Source organism: Pogona vitticeps, chromosome 5 (assembly GCF_051106095.1).
Source record: "Pogona vitticeps strain Pit_001003342236 chromosome 5, PviZW2.1, whole genome shotgun sequence".
Taxonomy (NCBI): domain Eukaryota; kingdom Metazoa; phylum Chordata; class Lepidosauria; order Squamata; family Agamidae; genus Pogona; species Pogona vitticeps.
Window position 1 is genome coordinate 30,231,615 of NC_135787.1, and position 24,986 is coordinate 30,256,600.

Consider the following 24,986-nt stretch of genomic DNA (forward strand, 5'->3'; position numbering starts at 1 on the left):
AGAGAGCACTCTTGTAGCCAGAGAATCGGTTTGGAACCATTATCCTCCTCTGATTTCCTCAGGTAAAGGATTGCAGGCCCAGTGGCCCTTTCCCATTTTATTCAAAAAGGAACAAACAAAAAGGTTCACACACTGAAGTGCTTTTCAGGCAGGCTTTGCTTGAGGAAAGTTGGCTTTTGTATGCTTGTTTCTGATTGTATTTATAACAAATCAGTGAGGGCCTGAATAAATAAATTTACCTGAACTACGAGAGTGGGGGCAGCACTTGCCTTTAGCCAGTGTAAATAGACCTCTCAGCCCTAAAATCTGTTTACAGTGTTGGAATTTTGACATATATGAAGCATATTTTTAAATGGCCTTATAATTCCTTGTTTCAGTGGGCCTAGCTCCTTACATACCAATTGAAGGTACTGTATCTCCACTTCCTCCCTATGAGTTCATGAAGGATATTTGTCAGCTATCCAACAACAGATTATATATAAACAATGCCTAATAATGTATATACAGCAGGATTCCCCCCCCCCCTTCTATATTGTTCGAAGAGGCCTTCAGAAACATCTTACTCCTTTGACAGATGGACAGGATAGAAATGTAACTAATAAAATAAACATATGACTAAACTATTTGAAAAACAAAACATGTATGAACAGAATTGATCATCAGAGTAAAGGAAGTGAGAAATGTAACAACAGAGACTTGAAGGAGAATCTAAGCGTGGTAATAAGGAACCTCACACAGCCTTTAATTTAGACCTCATTAGGTCCTTTTTTGGGCAGTTGTTAATGATGGCATTAAGAAAGACAGGAAAAAAAAATAAGTAATTTAATCCTCTCCTAGTTCTCTTGGTGTAATCTCAGACAGGATGAAGAACTGGCTGCAAGCTGGCTTTTTATGGCTGATCTGAGGAAATTACACAGGATTTCTGAATACATGTCCAGGCATCAGAGATTATAGAGGAGATGGTGCTGAGAAAAAATCCAGATTGTTAGGGATTTTGATTGCATAAGGTCCCTTTTCTCAAGAGAGTTTTAAAGAAGGCCCACTAAGCTTCAGCTCATTTTACCTCAGGAAAGAATTATATATATATAATATACGTACACACATATATATACCTAGTTATTTCTCTTATTCTGATGATGGTTTGTGCTTTAAAGGTTTCGCGTTTCCCTGTAATATCTTTTCTAGCTGTATTGAGGAACCTGTTTTTGAATTAAAAAGAAAAAAAGTTTCTGGTAACATTATACGTATACTATCAGGTCACTTCTGGGTTATGGCAACCCTGTGAACTAATCCCTCCACCACAAAAAGTTCCTATCATTAACAGTCCCTCTCAGCTGTTCCAAAATCAAGGTTGTGAGTTCCTTTATTGAGTCAGTCCATCTCATCCGGTCTTCATCTTGCCTTAACTTTTTCCAGCATTATTGTCCTTTCCAGTGTGATAGAGTATGATAGCCTCCATTTTGTCATTTTTGCTTTTAGAGAAAGTTTTGGTATGAATTTAAGCTAAAGCACTCTTATTTTGAATTCAATAGAATTTTTAAAAATATGAATCCAGAAAGTGTAGTTAGTTTTAGAAGTGGCATGGGAACCTGTAATTGCACAGGTGTAGTAATCACTCATGTTTACAATTTAGTTCAAGGCCAGCTGCAGCTGCTTAGGCATATTGACTGAAACCTGTATCTTTATCAGTTAAAACCAGTAGTTTTCTTGCCACGATCAGACTGAAATGCTTGATTTACAATTTAAGTAACTCTAAGTCTTAAGGCAAAGTCCTAGGCAGGATATATGTGACTCAATGTTTAGCATTTTTAGGAGAGGTAGCCTGTTAGTCTGTGCTAGCATATCAGGCAAAAACAAAAGACAAATAAAAAATAAAGAAGACAAAAATGTTGACTCACCTTAAAGACTAACTCCTGTATTTTAATGTGATCATGGACAAGTCCACTTCCTCAATGTTTAGTATTGTTTTCTATGAAGTTTGTGCAAGATCACACATATGAAATAGGGAGCGATAGGAAGTGTTAGTTTATACAGGTGACAATACGCTTTTATATTTTATGTGTGTGACAATGTGTATGTATTTGATGTTATGGGCAGAATGAGTTAGGCTGCAGTCCAGTGCATAATTACCTGGGAATAAATCTCGTTAAACTCAAAAAGGTTACAAATTGGATAGACGTTGATGAGATTGTACTGTTAACGGTCTCTATTTTGTTGCTTCTTACAAGACAGATGGATTTGACAGGAAAGTAAGGGAACTAAGAGTTGAAAAACAGCCAACAGTGTACTGATGACACCCAGCTCCATCTGGTTTTTAAAATCTTCTAGGAGGCCCTTCTCTCAGGCTCTTGCCCAATCATAATTTATAGTTTTGAGGTAAGTTTGGTGGTAGATGCATGCCTCCAGTAGTAAAGATCCTTGGGCAGGCTTCTTTGCAAGAAATGTGGTCTCCTTTTCAACTGAAATAGAACTTACAGAATATTTAGCTGATAGAACAGACTTAATTGAACTAATCCATAAATGTTACTGACTTGTTGATTCATCGAAGGCTGTGCTTTTTCTATGTTCTTTCCTGCAACTATAGCCTAGGAGATGGCAACTGGCAGTGATAACAGTGCCTTGTGGATTGATTGCAGTTCGATTCCATGCTCTGAAGTGGAGCAGCTAATGCCAAGCCAAAATCTAGTGACAGAACAGTCACGGGCCACTTCTTCCTCCCTCAGTGCTTCAGAATGGCCATTGAAACGTTATGGCAGATTCATGCCTGGAGGACTGGGCCCTACCTCAGGTTCCTGGAAGGTAAGCTTAGTTTACAGAGCCTTGAGGAAGCTGGCAATGGGGCATTGAATTGCCACAAGATTTGTCTTATCCAAGAAGTAAACTTGCTTGCATAAGAGTTCTTCAAAGCTCAGTATTAGAGATAGGGTATTCGTATTCATATACGAATATGAATATCCCCACATGGGTGGCATTAACGAGATCCTCACCGAGCCGACGCGGACATGGATGGCGTGATTTTACCAATTGCTCTGTAGCATGTGATCCACTCACCACTCCTGGCAGGAGGCGGGAGGACAAGCGTTGTTAGGTTGAAGAGTGGCGAGCGGATAGTGCACTGCAGAGCCATTGGTAGAATCGCGCCATCCGCATCCGTGGTGGATCGGTGAGTGGACCATCCAACCCAATGGAGCTGGACCCTCATTAATACCATCTGTGTGGTGATATTCGTATACGAATACCCCCATCTCTACTCAGGATAAAACTGATTTTATTTTAAAATTCAGTCCTCCCTCCCAATTGTCATCTTTCTATAATAATATATGCTGTCAAGCCAATTCCAATTTGTGGTGAGCCTTCCCATGGTTTTCTAGTTAGAAAATACACAAAAGTAGCTTACCATTCTTTTCTTCTGAGCGCACCCTGGGACTCTGAAGCTTATCAAATTGTACACAGGCTGGCTGTTTTCCTAGGAGACACCTAAAGCACTGAGCTATCCAGCTAGCTGTCCTTCATGCAGGGAGAAGATTAAAATAAACTATTTGGTTTAAATCTCTCCTGCTTATGTTCAATAGTTACAGTCTGAATCATGAGTTATAAGTCATTATTTAAGTGCAGAAACAAAACTCATCTAAACACCACAAAGTGGCCACAGTCCTACAGTATAAGCACTGTGATGTACATTGCAACACCTAATGGATGCTAATTAATGAATTACCACTTGTATGCCTTATCACTCACCAGGTCATGCAATTAGTATGTGACAGGTTACAAAAGGAGTGGCTCAAGTGGTAATTCACTGCTACAGTTTATACTTACCAACATAAACAACTAACAGGATTCTGGCCTATGGGTAGGATGTCACTCATGATCTGGGCTGTGGAACACGCATGAGTTTCTTTAAACATGTGTTCAGTTTTTGAACAGTGCAAGGCTATTTTTACTGTTTGCCTATAGCAGATGTAAATAGTTGTAATAACTGAATAGGAGAAGGGCTGCATAACATTCCTTTCTTACCCATAATAAGGAATGCAGTTGTTATGGACAATATCTCATTGAATACTACACATGTAGAACTCCACCTGTCGAAGCTGCCATGGTGATCTGATGAGCTGCTGGGCACATCCATTCATGTCCTGATTGCATGGCTGATTTATGCCATTATGGCATACAGATTATGCAAGAAACAATTACTGACTTATTCCATCATGGCAGTTTTCACAAAGTTCCATGGGCAGAAATATTTAACAGGGCACTGGCCTACAATTATAATAGGCATCAACAAACTGTACTTTTTTATATATTCATTACTGAGTTTTAATGAAAGATGATTATGGATTTGCCATCTGTAAAGTTTTTTTTATATATTATTGCTATAATATATTATTGCTATAATATTCCTTAAATGGATTTCTCTCTCTCTTTTAATTACAAAAAAAGGTTTTGGAGTCAGATAAAGAATCTGGCTTTCTTGTTCTCACCATAGTTATTTCAGGCCATTTCTTCATTTCCAGAGGAAAGGAAGTGCTGGTATGTGTTCATTTTCATACATTTTATGTGTTTTGAACAATACTATCTCTCTATCTCTCTTTATAAATTTGGTCTTGTTTACTGAAAAAAATGATAAAGTGATTATCTAGGTACTGCTTAAATTTATAGTGGTTCATAAGGAATGTGGTAGACATTTTTCAGTTTGTGCAGTTAAACAATCCATCAGTCAGCTGCCAGTGGGCTATAAGATGTTGAGGAATTGCTGTTGTGCTGTCAGGGGAACACCTAACACCCTGTGGAGGAGATCCAAGTAGGTTAGTTAAAAGCAGGTGTACCAACAGCCTCAGTAGGGGGTGAAAAGGGGCCTTCTGGGGATAGGTTGGGGATGTCTTGCATTCACTAGGGGGGGAAAAACTACCCTAGCCCAGAAACTGGCAGAGTGATTTTCTATCCCATTGACAGCAATGTGATACAGCAATGCAGATAAACGTAAAACAGAATTGGTGCAGGGGTAACACATTTACTAGGCCCTGCTGCTTCGTGCCAGCCACAGAAGAAGCTGAGGCTCTCTTCCTTCCTGCTATTAAGTTTTACAAGGCATGTTTATCCTTATATTGAACCTGTGGAATGGAAAAACACTATGTGAGCTCCAGGGTTCCTTTACCCCACCCTGCCCCTTTGGGGAAATGTGTATGCTTTGGGTGCCCCTTCCCCAACCCCCAAGACACTACCAGCACACTAATGCTGGGAACATTTCCTGTGAGTATACTGGGAGCTTCTCTCAAAGCATAAATGCCACTCCACTGGGAGAATTTGGAAAGTTACTTTCAAAAAGAATGAGTGTAATTAGATGATGAAAGTATACATTATTCAGTAGCAGTAGCACTAGCATGTCATAATATGCTCACCATGTCATAACGTTTTTTTCTCATGAAAAGTAACTTTCCAAGGTCCCTCTAGGAGTAGACTTCCTTTCTGCTAGCAGAGAGGCACTTCAGCAGCATCCTGTAATCTGTCAGCAGCCAGCCTAAACATCAGAATGCAGCAATGAATAATCTTCAATATAAACTTCTAATACTCATCATTGTTCAGGCCACATGGCTTTTATTATGAACTCTTATATATTGTTTCAACATTGTTATTGTTACTGTTCCTATGTATAATTTACCAAATATGATATGTCTTATTTCCATAGGGAAATGAAATAAAGATTCTCCAGTTTTGGCAATTCAGATCTAGTTCTCAGTTAGCAAGCAATTTTTTAAGAATCCAGTTTGTTAGCAAGCATATATCTGAGCTTTTTTATACCAAAGTATTATATAAAATATTCTATGAATCAGTACCAGTTATGAAGTGTATATAAGAAATAGAAGAGTTAACTATTTAGGACAGTCATTTGCTTATTTTACATTTGCAGTCACAATTTTTTAAATGGTCAATATATATAATAAATAATGTTACTGGAACTTTAAAAACTATAAATACAAAAATACTTTCAAATCACTCAAATGACCTCCAAGGACAACAAATCCATGGAACTTGGGCAGTTGACTCACTAAATCCTCATTGATTCAGTGGGTCTGCTATAATGCAACTTCCTACATCAAACAACAGGATTCCAGCCACTGTAGTTTTACCTAGTGATATGGCAGTGAAGTGAATTAAGAGGATTCAAATTTTTGTGTTGTATTATTTTTTCTGAGGTTCACTTAAATTATGTATGCTCTACTTCACAGATTTTTCAGTAGATACATTAAACAGTGTTTTTGCCTTTGTTTCAGGAAGGTTTTTCGTTAATTGATGCTTCTCAGTGGTTGAAGATAGTAAGAAATGCAGATAGTATGCTATTCGGTTCAAAGGCAAAGGTATGCTGTTTCAACAACAAATACTTTTCTGCAAGCATACTTTTCTTTATATTTCTGTTTGCAGACTTACTAAAACAGGTGACCAGATGGATTTTTCTACTTCATTTTGCCCTTGAATTCTTTTCGTACACTAAACCATGGGTAGTTCAAGGCATGCATGTGCCTTTCCTATATCTAGAAGGTCTAAATATCTGGTATAGAGTGCAAATGAAAGAAATAATTTCAGTCTGTTTCCTCTTATGAAAATATAGAGCAGTACTTTCTCACCACTCATAATACTTGGCAAGTTGTACACATATCAGGGAACTAATGTTGTATACTTGGATTAACAAAACCACGTTTCTCAAAAATTCTACATATCTTGCTGAATATATCTTGAGGAAATACAGGTAGATGACATGCAGAATGTTGTTTTTGTTCGTAAGTTTTTAGAAGTCTCTAATTTTTAATTTTGCATTGCTGTTTCTATAACTCTTATCTCACTGGAAAAAAGTTTAAAACAAATATGGAAATAATCATGATATACCTTGCAACAGGAGTTAGTTAACAAGCTTATGTTGCTTTTGAGGTGGCAAATTACAAGTGAAATGGTATTTTAATACAGTGGCTAATTTAATACACTGTAGGTTACTTAAATGTCCACAAGTCGACTTGCAAACACTGCCATGCCTGACTAGGTGCTGGGCTCAAACAATTAATTTTTCTTGGACATTGTAAACATCCAACAGGATTCTGGTCACTCTTTTGCAGCTTGCCAAAGAGTTCATATCTGTCATCTGGTGATTATGTGCATTTTTACTCAGTAATATGCATTTTCAAGGAGAAAGGTGGGGTAAAAATATTTTAAATAAATAAATATATAATAAATAAATTTCTCAAATTTTAAAATATTTACTGAGACCCTTATTTCCATGTATTTAAAGGACTCACTGAGAAAGCATACTAGCTGCAAGAATTATAGGACAAAGTTTGGTAATTTAGCATTGTAAAATGCACTAGAGTAGGCCCATTGAATCAAGGAGGACTTGGTGAGTCAACTCCTTCATGTTCCATTAATTCAAATAGGCATACTCTCACTGCAACTTAGTAAGCTTCAGTTAGATTGGGCCTATTTGAATAAATGGAATTTACAGAGGAGTTGATTTGTTAAATCCCCATTGATTTGCTATGCTAGGCAACAGGATTTTGGCCAGCAACTCATACCATATTTTTGTTCATATACTTGCATAGTAAGGAATATTCTCTCTGACAAAATGAACATGTCAGCCAAATCAGCCCAAAATGTCTAACAATGGTCTTAAAAGCTACATTGATATGAAGGGGAAGAGCAGCTCCTTTCCTATGTCTCAGACAGTCTCACGGTTAGATCTGAAAGACATTAATCACAGTTTAATCTCTAAAAAATGAATGTGAAATATTAATCACCCTGCCTTACACAAATATATGATCTCAGTTCTCTGGAAAACCAAATGATTTACAGATATTTTGAAAAGGGGGTATGCATATGCTGAGAAACACCACATTTTACAGAAGTACAAAACACTTTAGGAAGATAACTGAAGTGGGAAGGATACATAAAGCAGAACAGTGTGCATACTTGGTGATCACAGAATTCCAAGGAGAGGGTCAGGAAATATTGGAAGAGACAGAATGGAGTATGTTGGAGAAGGTTCTAGCTAACTAGAACAATGAAGAGGAACGTCCAGGACTACATCGTTTTGTTGCAACTCTCATTTGCTATTAATTTATCACATATTTATTACAGTGGGATCTAAGTATCACTAACTTTTTCTGCATCTAATCCATTATTATTTGTTACAATTTCTCATCTGTACCTTATTGCCAATGATCCAGAGTGATCATCTGGATCTCTTGTGAAACAGAGTGGTCAGTAGAACTCTTGTGAAAATTCTACAGCAGGCCAAGGTGATCCTATAACACCAGAATGTATATGTAAATGTGCATTACATTATCTGGCTTTCTGGGGAATGCATTTAATCTATTGAAAAAAGAATTTGCATAAAAAGTGAGCGTAACAAGTATTAGACATGCAAGTTATTTCTAGCATCTGTTCAGAATCTGTTAGAAAAGATAGCTGCATAATATCACAGCTGTTGAAATATATGCGGGGTAACAATTTTTAAAACGTACAGTATGTGTGATATATAAGTGTGACTTTAAAAAGGCATGTAAAATAAACATGGAACATTTAGCATAAATCAAACTAAATGAAAGTTAAATATCATTTTTTGTTTGTGGTTTTGAAACAGGACAAACACCGTATGTTTCGTGTTCAGTTTATGGGAGACTCCAAATCACAGGCAGAGGAGCACTGCCATAACTGTGTGCAGAAGCTTGCTGATTATGTTCCTGTTCAAGTAATAGATCCAGCAAGACAGGAGCCATCTCAGAGTCACCGCCTACTTCCTGATGATGAAGCACAGATGCCAGATGCTGAGCAAAATACAGCAATGCCACATACTGTAAGCTGATGTCATATTAGAGGGTACATTGTCAAGGAAGAGGGAAGAGTAATGCTCCAACATTGATTCACAGTTATAAAATAAGATTCAGCTGTTGGTCCAATAGGCTTCTATTTGCAGACTCAGCAGGAAGAACCATCTTTTGCTTTGCCTCAGGAAACAAAATATCTAGGTTTTGATCTGACCTGAATGCAGTAACATTTCATTTTCACGTCATCACCCTTGCATGTATAATTTTATAAAAAATGTTCAAATATTAGTCAGTGCTAACATTCATATATTTGGACTGACAGTTCTACACAGAGTTTATGCTTAGCAGCATTCAATGCCATAAATACATGCTTACTAGATATATATGGGTAAATACTAATAGCTTCATTTTGTTGTCCATCAGCATTCACTAGTGTACTTCTGAAATTCAGGATATTTGCTAAAGCATGTTTGGAATTAGCTTTCATATCCATATCAACATTTATCAACCATAATATGTAACTTGCCTAAGCTTATTGCATATACTATATCTGGGTGAATGGAAAAGTCTTTTCAGATCATCACTTAGGATACACTCCATATTTAGACAGCCTAGTTGGAGTAATATACATTCTTCATGGTCTCTGTGAATCACACAGGCAAAGGCAGGAAAGAGCCACTCTGATAATATCATTTGAGGAGAATCTTCCCTTTATCTGTCCTTTTCCGCTCTTGCTGTTCCTCCATTATGACTGAGTATACTAGTGATTCTTACACATGTACACACAAGCTGACACTTCTATTTCCAAGCCATAGAACAAGAGATATTGTTTTAGATGACGACACTTTGGAGCAGTGGTGTCGAACTGTGGCCCTCCAGATGTTCTTGGCCTTCAACTCCCAGAAATCCTGGCCAGCAGAGGTGGTGGTGAAGGCTTCTGGGAGTTGAAGTCCAAGAACATCTGGAGGGCCACAGTTCGACACCACTGCTTTGGAGCATTCAAGCAGAGAAAAATAATCCTTTCAATTCATACTTTGCATTCGTTGTATTGTCTTGGCTTTTTAAAAAGAATTTATATTTATATCTTACAGGTTACAGTTCTTCCACCACCACAAGGAAGAGTATCTGTGGCAAAGCTAGCACAGGTAAATAGCTAGCATGAGGGAGTTTATGTGTGTGGAACAGAAAGTTTGGCATGTTCTGTATAAAAGTAGTATTTTTAAGAAACAATACACTTTTTTTACTCTCAAGGTATTATTGGTGCATTAAGTGATGAACTTAGATCTGTGAAGTGTAATTGAAGCAATATTTCCGAATAACAAACATAGAGCCAAACACATTCCTTTTCTAAACACATTGGTTCCCATGTACTGTTCTTTTGCCATGTCAGCTCAATGTCACTTTCCAAATAGCTACTTTAAGGTCCATAACAAGGTCCTTTGGTAGGTTGGCTATTGTAGAAGGAAGAAGGAGTTACATAGGAAGATAGCAGAAACTGGCTATATAAATAAGTTCCAGTGTATATCTAAGACCTTCAGTAGAGCTCTAGACTTCTTATACTAATAATCATGTACTGTCAAGTCAATTCTGACATGGCAACCATTTTCAGGGTTTTCCAGGTAGAGAATACACAGAAGTGGTTTACCATTCCCTTCTTCTGGAGGTGCCCTGGGACTGTGCAGCTTGCCCAAGGCACACAGGCTGACTGTACTTGCAGGAGGCAAAGTCAATCAAACTCCCAACCTCTGACTCCACAGCCTAAACCACTGAACCATCCAGCCTGCTAGACCTAGCACATTATGTATAATAACAACTCAGCTTTCTGTAACATCTTGTGAATATAAAGTAGTTATATTCCTTGACTCTGACCTCTGTCCCTTAAAAACATCATAACATTCTTTTGATAGTCAAGTCTGTCTATCACCTGAGCTAGAACATGCTAGTTAACAACTTGATAATAATATGCTAATGAAGTATTGTCAGTTTGGCTGTGACTACATGGACAAATACCATGGGATTTGCTCCACTTACAAAATAGCTGAATTCAAAATATTTTTTTACTGACTACATAATGCAATGGCTGATTTGAATTGATCCAGCCCTTTTTGCTCCCAAAGTGGCTTCCCCCTCCCTCTGTTGCTGGGTGGTTTCTACTTTTTCAAGCCAGACCAATTCATAAGAGCTTTTCCCTGTGTAAAGATGGGAGGATGTGTCTATAAGTAGTGTTACTTACATATGTGAGATTAGTGCTAGATCACCCTATCATCTTACCTCTGGGTCATAATTTACACCCTATAAAATAATGCAGAGGTGAGATCAGAGGAAGGAAGGGAAGAAGCTGGTCTCTGGATTGGAATGTGAATTGCATCACATCCAGTATGAATGCTGAACTGCTAAATCAGTCTACAGCTCCTGTGTGAGCACTGATTTCAAATGTATTATAGGCTGTAAATCAAATTGCATTCAGAAATTAAATTTCCAGTGTAGCCACACCCCAAGTCTGTTATTTGCAATCCCAGCTAGCTATGAATCAAATAGCCATGGGATTAAATACAGATGACATGTATTTGGATTCTATGTTTGAAGAGTTAGTTTTGATCCACAAAAGCTCACACTTCAATAAAACTGTTGGCTTTTAAAGTGTTACAATATTTTCCCTTTCCCCCCGTTTTCTTTTGCCAACATGTTGAGACAGACTAGCACAGCTACTTCTTTGGATTCTAAAAATATTAGTCTGTTAAATATGCCATGACGTCTAGAAAGAAACTGACCTACCTGTTTACTCCTGCAGTATGTATTGACATCAAATATTGAACTTCCTCTTGCATATGGACACTCTGGGTGGAATGCTGAAGATTTAAGCAGTTTCATTCGCTTGTGTCTGTTGGATCAAAGCTTTCCAGCTTTTGTCGGAGAAGTAGAGAAGCAGCTGAAAAAAATTGCAGATAGTTAGGAAGCAAAGTATTAAAATGGAAATAATAGTATTACAAATAAATAATTTCAGTATAGATCATTGAAAACAGAGTCCCCAAATCATTATTTTTCTTAAAGATGAATCTGCCTTTTATATATTGTCATGCTTACAAAAGTATATACAAATTAATGTATACAGAGAAAGAACTCATATAATGTGTGATAAATCTAGTGTTAGTTCCAGCTAGCAGGCCCACTGAAATAAATGGGATTTGCTTAAGTCCTTTTGCTTTCAGTGGATCTATTTCAACATTGGACTAACATTGGAGTGATACATTTTTCTTTACATCTACATGAAAAACAAAATCAATTGCATACAATAATATGCTGCAGTATTGAAATAATTCAGAAGAAGAAAGTAGATAGTAGAATTTTGACTGATGTGAATGTACAAAAATGAGCACATGAGAAGACAATTTTGGAAACCTATGAGTTAACCAAGAAATCAACATTTTTAATTTTAATATTTATATAAATATTTATAAAACTACACATTTTACTGCAGTTCCTTATCATAAATCAAAATCATACCAACTGTAAAGTGAAAATATTTGAGGTGAAAGAGTGTGCCTGCCTGAAAATAATGCATCTTAGGACTTTTTGCTGAAGCAGGAATTAGGCTTGCTTTATAAATGACAAAACAGAGAATTTGGGATGAAGAATAAATATAAAGATGGTCCAGTATGATAAAAATATAAACAACTGATAAATAGAACTATTGCTGCAATTCCCTTGCCTCATCACTTGTCCTTCCTGTCTCCTGCAATTGTCCACTTTAATTTATTTTCCTCTCTCATGTGTGTGGGTTCCTTCCTGTGCCCTGGTAACCAGCCAGACTCATTCTACTCTGTTCTACCTGATCATTTGCATGTGAGGCTAATGATGAGGAGAAGGAGCTAGTGATGAGGAGAAATACAGGAGATGAGAAAGAGAAGTAGAAATCCATGGCTTTGAAAGCTAGAGAAGAACAATTGAGAATAAAATATTGGTTCTTTTATTTATTTATTTTATTGGATTTCTACCCTGCCCATCTAGACCAAAGGTCTACTCTGGGCGGCATTACAAATTTAAAAACAGTTAAACCAATAAACATGCACTATAAATCCAAGATGGTAAGGTGTAAATTTAAGATACAGTGGGAGGGAAAGCCTGTCCAAATAGCCAGGTCTTCAGTTTGCTTCTGAAGACACCCAGAGAGGGAGCCAGGTGGATTCCATGGGCAAGTTGTTCCAGAGGTAAGGGGCCACTGCCGAGAAGGCCCGGTTCCTTGTTCTTTCTTTGTGGACCTCCCTCGGTGTTAGGCCCCTCAGCCGCGTGGCCTGGCTGGAATGAGTGACTCTGGCGGAACTGGGTGGGAGAAGGAGCTCTGCCAGATATCGAGGTCCTAAACCATTTAGGGCTTTATATGTAATCGTACGAACTTTGAAATCAACGCAGAAATGAATGGGCGGCCAATGGAAGGTGGCCAGCATGCGGAAAATGTGTTGGTAACCTTTCACCCCTGTAAGAAGTCTAGCCACCGCATTTTGTACCATCTGAAGTTTCCGCGTCAGTCTCAAAGGCAGCCCCACGTAGAGTGCATTACAGTAGTCTAATCTTGAGGCTACGAACACATGGACCAAAGTGGTGAGCGTCCCCACATCAAGATATGGAGCTGGGCAATCCGCAGGTGGAAATGTGCAGAATGGACAACTGACAACACCTGGGTCTCCATCGTGAGCACCAGGTCCAGATGTACATCCAAGCTGCAACTTCACTCATGGTGGTAAGAGTCACCCTCCCTCCTAAGGAGAGGGAGTTTCTCAGACCACTGATGTCTGGGACACCCACCCGAAGGACCTCTGTCTTGCCCAGATTCAGCCTCATTCCGTTCACCTGCATCCATTGCTGAACAGCCCCAGGCAGTGCTCAAGGGACAAAACAGCATCCACTGTTGTTGGAAAAAAGGAGATGTAGAGCTGAGTATCATCAGCGTACTGATGACACAAAGCCCCTCAACCCCTGATGACCCCTCCTAGCAGCCTCATATACATATTAAATAGCATTGGAGAGATAATCGAGTCCTGTGGAACCCCACAATTGAGGTTCCATGGGGCTGAGAAACTCTCTGCAATCTGCACTCTCTGGGGACGGTCCTCCAAGAAGGAACAGAGCCAGGCTAGAGCCAGGCCACCGATTCCCAACTCAGAGAGCCTCCCCAGGAGAATAACGTGGTCAACAGTATCAAAGGCAGCTGAGATATCAAGGAGGACCAGCAGAGACATTTTGCCCCTGTTGCCTACATCAGCAAGTCATCAAACAGGGTGACCTATGCTGTTTCCGTGCCGTGGTGTGGCCTGAAGCACGACTGGAGTGGATCCAGGGCATTGATTTCATCCAGAAGAGCCTGCAGCTGATCGGCCACCACCTTCTCGACTACCTTGCTGAGGAAAAACATTGGCAACGGGCCTATAATTACCAATATCATCTGCCGCCAAGCTCAGTTTCTTCCTAATGGGCCTAATAAGTGTCTTCTTGAGGGCAAGGGGAACCTTGCTCTCCTGGAGAGACCCATTAATTATTTCTGCAGCCCATTCAGATGTTATAGGCCTGGCTGCTTTGATTAGCCAGACTGGGCAAGGGTCAAGGGAGGAGGTGGTGGCACGACAGCGGTCAAGCACTTTGTCCACCATGTCTGATGTCACAGCCTGAAAGTGGTTAAGTCTCATTGGGCAAGACGGGGAGCTGGACGTCTCAGCCCAATCCACTGTTTTCAAAGAGAAGGCAAGATCCCAGTAGATGGCCTCCACTTCTGATTTATAAAAGGTTGCAAATAGGTCAGGTGAGATGCTAGTAAGAGGCCAGTCACTATGACCAACTCTGGCTAGATCGCAAACTATATGGAAACGATGGTTGTTGTGGGTTTTTCAGGCTCTTTGGCCATGTTCTGAAGGTTGTTCTTCCTAACATTTCGCCAGTCTCTGTGGCTGGCATCTTCAGAGGCTGGTTGGAGGCTTCGCTTATCCAGACAGCAAAGTAAGATCGACTAGCAGCCTTCACCTTAGATTAGTAGAGGTTAGTCACGATCCTGACACCTATTTGATAATTTTTGTCGGGTTCCGCCTCCATATGTGCTCTAGCCTTCTTCTATTATGCTTCATTGATCACAGCTCTGGATTAAACCAGGGCGAAGGGCAATCTCTGCGCCGGAGAGGGCATTTAGGTTCGATCGTGTCAACAGCCCTGGTGGCGGCCGCCAGCCACCTATCAACCAGAGCATTGACAGGAGCGCCAGTCAAATCGGCCGGAATCCCTCTCATGTTGTCCTGCAATCCTATAGGATCCAGTAACCTTCGAGGGTGAGCCATTAAAACAGGTCGGTGCAGGGGAGGAGGGCCACTGCAAGGTTGCATTTAATTAGGCAATGATCCGACCATGACAAGGGGACAGTCACTAGGTCAGTCACCATCGGAACACACTCACTCTGCTCAGTGGAAAACACCAGGTCCAGTGTGTGGCCACCCATGTGGGTAGGGCCTTGACATGTTGGGACATGTCCAAGGGGGCCATGGCCTCCAAGAACTCAAGAGCTAGACCAGAAACTTCCGCCTCTGCATGCACGTTGAACTCGCCCAAGACCAAAAGCCTTGGGGACCCCAACAGTGCCATGGAGACAAAGTCTACCAGCTCTGGTAATGAAATGGCTGGGTTGTGGGGAACGTGTTAACCCAGCAACATCCCTATACCATTCCTGGCCCCAAGTGACACGTGGAGGGCCTCTAGACCCGGCATCACCAGAGAGAGCACCTAGCAACCTGAAGGGTGTTTTTGTAGACAGTGGCTACTCCTCCACCCCGCCTCTGCAGTCTACCCTGATGTTGGACTGCATAACCGGGAGGGCGGGCAAGAGTCAGGAGAATGCCCCCTTCCCTGCCCATCCATGTTTTGGTAATGCATGCCAGATCTGCATCCTCCTCCAGAATCAGATCTTGTATAATCTGAGACTTATTTGATACAACAACACCAGGTTTAGAGCCCTGGTCCCAGTGTTGATAATGAATTCGGAGCCAGCTAAAGCAGAGCAAAGTAACCATGATGGGTCCGGCAATGACAATGTACAAGATCTGCAACAACGAAGCCCTGAATGCTTCAGCCTGGTCTCAGTGTCAGCAAACACTGCACAGAGCAGGGGTGTGTGGAAACAAGCAGCAAGGCAGAAAAGACTCCAAAAACATGGGGAAGCTCCAACAAGAAGGACACTGGGCGGCTCCAGTGGGAAGCAACGGCCAGGCAAGTAAGCAGAGCCAGTTAGACAGAAAAGTACAAAAAGCTCACTATATTCCAGCCTGACTGCCCGTTTTCCTCAAGGGCAACAGCTGCAACGACATTGTTATTCTTTTCTCCAATGTTGTTGTTCTTTCTTGCTGGTGATAGCAGCTGTGTCAAGGAGGGAGGCAAGTAACAAAGAAAAAACAAAGCAAAAGACAAGAGACCAAAAAGAAAAGGGAAAAGCCAACGCAGCAGGAGGAAAAAAACACACTTGCTATCCGGTCGCCATCTTGGATTCCCATTCCAATTTTCATCCCTGCCTCTCTCTGAGAAGCTGGAAGTGTACCTAAAGGATTCTGTTTTTTAAAAACAACTCTTCTAGTTTGTGTAATCTGCTAACATTAAGCATTATGCATTCCAGATAAAACATACCACACATCAGAACACAGTGCTGTAGTATAGATTGGGTAGAAACCTAGGTTAAATTTGAGCCAGGCTCACCAAAACATATTTTTGGAATGTGTGCCTGTGCAATAGTTCATCTCCAAAATGTGAAAATAACATGGACGTATTTGTAGAGTATCTGCAGAGTGTCATTCTCATCACTACTCACAGCTAGCTGCCACACATCTAGAGTTGGTGGAGATGAGCACAGTCTGCCAGAACACATGCTCCAACTGGAACCTATCATTAGAAATTAAAAATAGCCAGTAGCATTTATTTATTTATTTATTTATTTATTTATTTATTTATTTATTTATTTATTTATTTATTTATTTATTTATTTATTTGATTTATATCCCTCCCATCTGGTCTATTCGACCACTCTCCAAGGTGGGTGAAATGCTTGAGTGCCAGTCTGCAAAATCAACCCTTTTAAGAATAGAAAACATGCTAACATGCTTATGAAATGTAATATTTGCAGGTTGCCTTACAACTTACAAAGTTAAGAAGAGAGTTTGATTAGAACACCAGCTGTTTCAACTACTGTATTTGGAAACCATTCATTCATTTGCTTTAAGCTGTTTCCAAAAGATACAACTAATATCCAGGGTCATGTTCTCATTCATAAGAAATCTTCCCAAATCATAGTATGATCATTAGCAGGGATCTCAAATCATCTGGACACTCATATACTTATCTGCCATTCCTGTCTTGCTCTGTCTTTACCCAGTCCCAACAGTCGGTGCTTTTAGTTGTCAAATATTCTTTGAGCATTTGAGGTGTGATTTGTAACAGACAGGCTGCTGTATCTTGAAAGTCTCTTTCTGAAAAAAGAGATTGTGTCCTTTACATGAAACAGAACGTGCTTCAACTAGAACTCTTGAAGAAACACTCCAGATGAACTTCCATAAGAGAGCTAAATTCCAGGCTTTCTTGGTGGAGTGATTTGCCTGGCTTAGGTAGTTCTAAAATATACCACAAGAGGATTTTTAAGAGATCTGTGAGAGATGGTTTATCTGTGTTCTGACAGTTTCAGGCATGTATATTCATCATTTGAGGACTGCAGTATATCATGAAGTCATGACCTGCATCTGTGAAACAACTAGATGAGATCAAATGTTGTGGACCAAGCTTTCAAATCACCTGACATCACCTCAAACACAATCATTTTCAATAGAGGAAGTTTGCATATATAGCTGTGAATTGCCAAGTGATGAGAGATCAAGTGATGTATGTCAATGTATGAATCTCCCTAAGCTCTGGAATTTGGGCTTGAACTCTTTTCATTTCCATAATTCTGATGTGTTTTGGTCTCTCTGTTCATGGGCCCAGCCTCTCTGATTTAAAAACAGCTTATCTGCCTGAACTGCCAGCTAGCCTGCTTGTAGAGACTTTACATCCCCAGAAGCATTTTATATGTCCGGCATTCAAAATCTCTAAGCCAAGTGCTTGAATCATTGTTTGCTTTATGTTGCGAAAACTGATATTTCTTACAATTTCCTCCTTGGGGTGGATTCCAACTTTCAACTCTCTGACCAGTCATTTGTCTTTCTAAAAATATATATAACAATATCATTATTTAATTCTAGCTAAAGGGCAGTTTTCTATTTTAGATGCCATCTATATCTTACCCAAAATATTTTTTTGCCAATAGAAATTGCATTCCAAATGTTATTCAATCCACTAAGAGTAAATAATGAAAAAGGAAAGGATAAGAAGTTGCATTTTAAAAAAATCAAATCTCCATCTGATTAAAGATAAAATGGCTTCTGTATTGACAATCACCAGTGCAGGTTAGAATTTATATACAGTGGTGCCTTGCAAGACAAATGTAATTCATTCTGCGAGAAGCGCTGTCTTGCAAAAAAATCGTCTTGCGAGGTTCCCATAGGGAACCTTGCAAGACAAATGAGATTTATTTGTCTTGCAAGGCATCGGTCCCGGGGGGGGGGGACTGTCTTGCGAAGCATGGCCATAGAAGAAACTGTCTTGCGAGGCACCATAGCGATCGGAAAAACCAATTGTCTTGCAGGGTTTTTGTCCCGCGTGGCATTCGTCTTGCGAGGCACCACTGTATATTGATTCACATACATTGAAATTGTGAAAATATCTAAACTATTGGTCTTCTGTTGTTTTTAAACATACCCTAATGGGCTGTAGTAACTCTGCAGCAAAGAAATCAGAAGACTGATGTGTGGAAGGGCAGCTATGAAAGAACGACAAAATATCAATAAGGATAAGAAGGCATCATGGGCGCCATGGCCCAGAACATTCTGTTTAAGATGGGGGAAAAATAGTCTCTGCCTTGAAGAGAGTTATAATCAAAAAGACAGATGTAGGAAAAGCAGGAAACACATTCTGCCAAGGGATGCCAAAGCAGTGGATTCTGTATGTACTTGGAAGATATATTTAGAATTTCTATTTTTAGAATAAATTATAAATATGTTCTTGATCACTGCTCCCAAAAGTGCTGAAAGGTTAAACTTTCAAGCCAATCTAGTGTAAATGTTCTTCTTTTCCTTCCAGTTTGCCGATAGAGAGTTTAATGAGATTTGTCTATGGGGACAGTTAGGGAACCTGGGTAGAATTAGATCAATGGAAACTATTAAATTTAAGTAAACAAAAAAATACAGTCTTTGGAAATACAGGCTAGTCCTTCATCCAGGATTGTCTTCAAATATATTTGGGTATTATTTTAGCAGCATAAAACTTGAAACTTGATTGCACTAGGGCATTGTATTTTAATTTGTATATTTATTTAATAAATACTTCCACATTATGTCTGGATGAATTTCAGATTGTTTTATTGCACCTATGGAACTGACAAACAACTTTGTAATTTCCACAAAGTACAAGTATTAGTTTTCTTTTTCCTTACATGAGGTGTATGTGTGAGAGAGGCTCCATTGATCTATTGGATATAATAGAGATTTACTTTTGGGTGATAACAGCTCCAGTTTCTGGTATAGAATTAAAAAGGTGGAGAATATTGCTAATAAGAGGTACACATATATTTAATTCATCATACAATACATGGAAGAGTTATAGCTGCTTTATAATTTTATGAGGGGAAATGAATTTAGTATTGAAATTGTGAAGTGAATGAAGTTGTATGTTGTGGCCTACATCCAACATTGTATGAATGGAAACCTGCTAGTATGCCAAAATTTTGTATTCATCTCTTCTCTACCTCCCTGCAGCCCTCCATAATCCTAAAATCCTGCTCTGAAGGGTTTCCCAGAAGGGTATATGGAGGGCATACGGAGTGCCGCAAGAGAAGGAAACTTGACAAAAACAGATCTTTCAGTGGATCAACCACTTGATATCCCACCCTGTCGATAAAACTTAAAATTATACTTCAATGTGTCTTCTTGCAACATACAAAAATACTTTTGCTGGTAAGACAAGTATTTTATTTATTTATTTATTTATTTATTTATTTATTTATTTATTTATTTATTTATTTATTTATTTATTTATTTATTTATTTATTTATTTAATTTTTATACCTGCCATATGGAAAAATCCACTCCGGGCGGTTTAAAATCATATGCATCAGAGCCAGGATATGGCATAGTAGCCACAACCTTTCACCTTTAATGTTTGCAAACCATCAGAACAGATCCTGGAACTGTACTTACAACCATGTAGCAGAATTCTTCAGGCAACTATACAGTATAATAAATTTGTGAGGGATATATAAATGTGTGTCTGATATGTCTACTATAATGCATAATTTTTTCAAAGCAGTGAGCAGATAACAAGTATACACATCAATAATACCACACCTCAAAAACATTACTTATCAATCAGTAATAAATCAGTGCAATAAAAAGAATAAAAAAATTAAAATCAAATGATCTCTATAAAATGAACAAACCACAGAACATACAATGGCCTCTTAATCTTTTTTGCTTTTGCTTTTTATTATAAACTCACGATTTTAAATTTTATATTTTAAGTGCTTCATGCATGATCAGTAATAAATAATAATAATAGTAATAATAACAACAATAACAATCAAATAACAAGTTATAGATTTGCTTTAATGTGCCCATTATGCAACTAATCCTACACACACAATGTGGTGATGAGAATTACTGATTTAAACAGAGAATGTTAGCAAACCAGTGCGCTTCATTGAAGCTTGAGTCAAATTTGATACATAAAAGTTTGGTTGGGTTACCTGTGTTTATTCAGTGCGAAAGCTGAAAAAACAAATGGCAGTAACATGTTCTGAAAACACGAAACAAGTGTTTTTGCAAATAATTTTAAGCCTGTTTTCATAGATCTAGATTGGAAATTTAAAAGAAATGAGAGATATGTAAGTACATGCTGATGTGTTCTCTTGAAATCGGAGGGACTTAGAAATACTTAACTTTGGCTTCATCATACCTAATAATTTTTAAATGAGACTTTCAGTATTATATGGCAATCTTTTTTAAAACACTTTTTAATATAATGTGCTTGAAGATGTGTTGGGTTTAACAGGCATAATAAAATACGTTTTATTCTACATTAATCATATTGAAAGGAAACTTGAGATGGTGCACTATGAAATCAATAGTTTTTTAAAAATTGCACATTAGAAGAAGAAAAAAAGCTGTTAGGGCTAGATTTTAATTTTCATTATTTTTCACAGCTTCAATATATTTTTCATACAAACTTCTGTTACTTAAAATTGGCTTATATTCTTTTGCCATTAATTTCTGAAACTAGAAATTATTTTCAGTGTAGTAGAGTGCATTAACTTTACAAACCTTTGCAAAAATTATTGCATGTTACAGGGATTATCCAATTATTGACTGTAGGTAGGTCTAATGCAATAAACATTATTCTCCAAGAAGCCACTAATCAGCAAACCATACAGGTTTGGCTGTTATTTATGACTCATGTCCTGCAATTTTATGGTAATAGGCTGCAGGAAGCAATCATTTTATTATTCTTGTCCCCAAATAATACTTCACATATTATTTATAACTGTCATCCTGTATATAGAAGAGTGTATAATGTAACAAGAAAGAAAGAAAGAAAGAAAGAAAGATCAACTATGCTAGTCTTGGGAAATTATTGCAAATACATATTTTTGTGTGAATAGGTAATAAAGATATTTCATAGATCATCTTCTCCCATCTCAGCCTGCTTCTGCATTAATGTAATCAGAGGAAACTCTTCTCTAAGAGAACTGTAGCTATCAGCTACAAAAGAGGGTGAATTTTCTGTAGTGATACCTTAATTCAAATGCTCAAGTTCAAACTTTTATTTGTACAGACAATTTTTAAAAATCATCAGTTGAGATCCTGTTGCTTAGTATAGTAAGCACTAGAGTAGGTCCACTGGATCTGTAGGGAATTGATGAATCAACTGCTCCACAAGTTCCATTTACTGAAATCCATTTTGCACAACTGTGCTGTGTAAATGGTGATGATGCCATCACTAAGCTCAATTAATCTTTATTTTAATTTACTTTAAAACTTCCCACCCCTCTCCTTTCAGGTTTCAAGATTCCCTAGTGATCCCTTTTGCCCTAGTTAAGTGTTTGAGGGTTTTTGGGATGGGAAAGAGCCTTTAAAATTGGAAAATTGCATCTGGATCACTAGTAGTGGTGCCAGTTGGCCAGCAGGACACCACTGCTGGTGATTTTTTCCAATTTTAAAGGGATCCCCCTGTCCCAAGGCTCCAAAAGGCTTCCCCAGGGCAAAAAAGATCTTTAGGGAGTCTTGAAAACTGAAGGATGCATGGAAAGTTGTAAGGTAAATTGCAATAAAGATTGGTGCTGGATGATTATAAAATCACCATTTATGTGATATAGTTGTGCCAGTTGGATTTCAGCCACTGATTTAAATGGTCTTGCTTACACCAAGATAAGTCACAGCTAGAGTAGGCCCATTTGAATCAATGAAACTTACTGAAGAATTGATTCACCAAATCCCCACTGATTCAATGGACCTTTTCTAGTGCAACTTACTACATTAAGCAGCAGGATTTCAGCCACTAATTTATATTTTAAAAGGCTAAATCCGTATGCTAAAGTAAATCTGATTTAAAAGTGTATAATGCCTCTTTTATTTACTGTTTTATGTTTTATTGTTACTGTTTTATGTTTATGTTTATTTATTTATTTAACTTATATGCCGCCCACCCTACCCAAAGGTCCATTGAAAGCTGCACTTTCCCCTCTGATATGCCTAATATGATTCATCTATTTATTATAAATATGTGCTGCATCTTCATCTCACTGAGAATATCATGGTGACATTCCTAAAAATTAAACATTCAATACAATTAAAGCAGTCCACACTACCCAAAAGTCCTTTGGGTAGTGTGGGATGTTTTAATTGTATTGAATGTTTAATTTTAAGAGTGCCACCATGAAACTCTCAGTGAGATGAAAATGCAGCATTTATTTATAATAAATAGATGGATCATATTAGGCATATCAGAGGGGAAAGTGCAGCTTTCAGTTCTCCAAGGGAGATCCCCTTGGATTTATACCAGGGAAAGAAAGGCAACAGAACAGGAAGGCAACAGTCCAGGACTGAAAGAAAGAAGGTGCCTCAGGGCTGAACTATTAAGATCCAGTGTTTTTGATGCTTAAAGCCCTTTCTTCAAAGTCCATGAAGTTGCACTATTAATCCATTTAACATGAAACATCTACTCAAACTGGCAGTGATCTTAGGCAGAATTGAGCAAAAGTGAAAATTTTCCCATCTTTCATCTCACTGTTCATTTTGGATATGTAAGGGATCTCTTAATCTTCCAATTGAGTAATCCTGAAATAATGGTGTTCACACTGTCCCTCTGCTAACTGGGTTGAGTGTGTTTGGTAAGAGTGTTCTTGTGAGCGTCTCATGAGAAAAGGCATTCCCCTCAAACTGAGAGGGTTACTGGTTCTTACTCTACTCCTTTTTCCTTAGCATGTAGCAGTGTCTAACTTGTACGACATAGGTAAAAGTAAAGGTTCCCCTTGACAGTTTGTCCAGTCGTGTCCAACTCTAGGGGGTGGTGCTCATCTCCGTTTCCAACCCATAGAGCTAGTGTTTGTCTGAAGACAATCTTCCGTGGTCACATGGCCAGCGGGACTAGACACAGAATGCTGTTACCTTCCCACTGTGGTGGTACCTATTTATCTATTTGCATTTTGCATTTTGCATGCTTTCAAACCGCTAGGTTGGCGGGAGCTGGGACAAGCACGTGGATTCAATCTTACGACTGCAGGTCTTCTGACCTTGCAGCACAGAGGCTTCTGCGGTTTAACCTGCAGCGCCACCACGTCCCTGTACCCAACTCATTTTCATTATAAAATATGTTTTCGACATTTAAAAAAATGGGGATTTCATTTTTTATGGTTGCCATTTTAAAAAGGCTATTTTGGTTTACTGTTCAAGGTTTCTGTACATTTTAATTCTCCTGTCAATACTTGACTTTATTTTTACTATAATTTTCTGTTTTTCCATCTTGAGCACTACTAACCATTACTAATTACTGTTGTTTATAATTGTTTTAATTGTTTTTAGCTGTTTTAGCTTATAATGTTTGATGGAACCCTCCCGGAGAAGACTTTGTCTAAAAGGGTGGGATAGAAATCAATCAATCAAATAACCAACCAAACAAAAACACCAAAACCCTTGCAAATGTGCACTTTTCTGAAGCAAATTTCACTTTGCATCACAGTGAGCCCTGGGAAGTGTGATATGGATATATCCATTAGAGAATCCTGATTCCAATTCAATTATTTTGCAGTCCCATATAATTAAATAGCTAAATATATTTTCTTAGAACTGAGACAGTTTTAATGATCACTAAGAATGAGAAAACAATGTGACCTGTGGGGAAACTCAGAAGAGTTTAAAGTTTGTATGTTGGGACATTAATTATTTATATTATATTGAGAGATTTCAGGGCATGGTGCAGGCAATAGAATGGCTTGAAGATTATTTTTAAAACCAAAATAATTCCACAATGTAAACAACCTAGGGAAATCCCCAGTCTAGGTGCCAACGTCAGGTCACTAGATCCAAAAAGCTTGGGTGAAGAGCAAAGTTGTAACTCCCCACGAAAAGAAAAGTAGTGTTGGGTGCCAGCTGGGCTTCAAAAGGGAGGGGTTTTTGTAACTTCAGAGCTACAGAAAAGGAAGCCCTTGCAGGGTTTTCGTTTTGCTTATAAATATTTTACTTATTTAGGATATTTATTTGTAGCCAGGAATATAACGTTTTTGCTTTAACAATAGGAATGCAGGAATTTCAGTCGTGACTATTTTTAAAAGTATTTCAGTATTTGAGCTAATAATAAGTGTGGGTTACTAATTACAAAGCAAGACTCCACTTCTATGAAAAGAAACCAGAAAGCTATTTTTAAAAGGTGTACCTTAATAATTGTTCAGCAGATGGCACTAGTGCACTACACTACAGAGTATTTGTAATAACCTTGGATTTTGAAGAAGTTGGTAAAGCTTAGCAAATGAGATTAGAATGTACCAATGTAAGTGAGAATATGAAGTTCCAGAAATATTTG

General features: G+C 38.4%; 1 protein-coding gene across 2 annotated transcripts in view; it reads left to right on the plus strand.

The window, feature by feature from the left end:
* Nucleotides 1–2,161: 2,161 nt before the first annotated feature.
* Nucleotides 2,162–24,986, plus strand: part of REC114 (REC114 meiotic recombination protein) — a 32,002-nt gene continuing 9,177 nt past the window's right edge. Inside the window, exons 1-7 of one of the 2 annotated variants that reach the window (XM_073001709.2) lie at nt 2,167–2,376; nt 2,585–2,799; nt 4,438–4,527; nt 6,270–6,353; nt 8,624–8,836; nt 9,899–9,952; nt 11,599–11,892. In XM_073001709.2, the coding sequence (XP_072857810.2) occupies nt 2,593–2,799; nt 4,438–4,527; nt 6,270–6,353; nt 8,624–8,836; nt 9,899–9,952; nt 11,599–11,760 (810 nt within the window). In that variant the 5' untranslated portion in view covers nt 2,167–2,376; nt 2,585–2,592 and the 3' untranslated portion in view covers nt 11,761–11,892. Of the gene's footprint in view, nt 2,377–2,584; nt 2,800–4,437; nt 4,528–6,269; nt 6,354–8,623; nt 8,837–9,898; nt 9,953–11,598; nt 11,893–24,986 lie in introns of those variants that run through there. The other variant, XM_073001710.2, reaches the window with a different exon arrangement.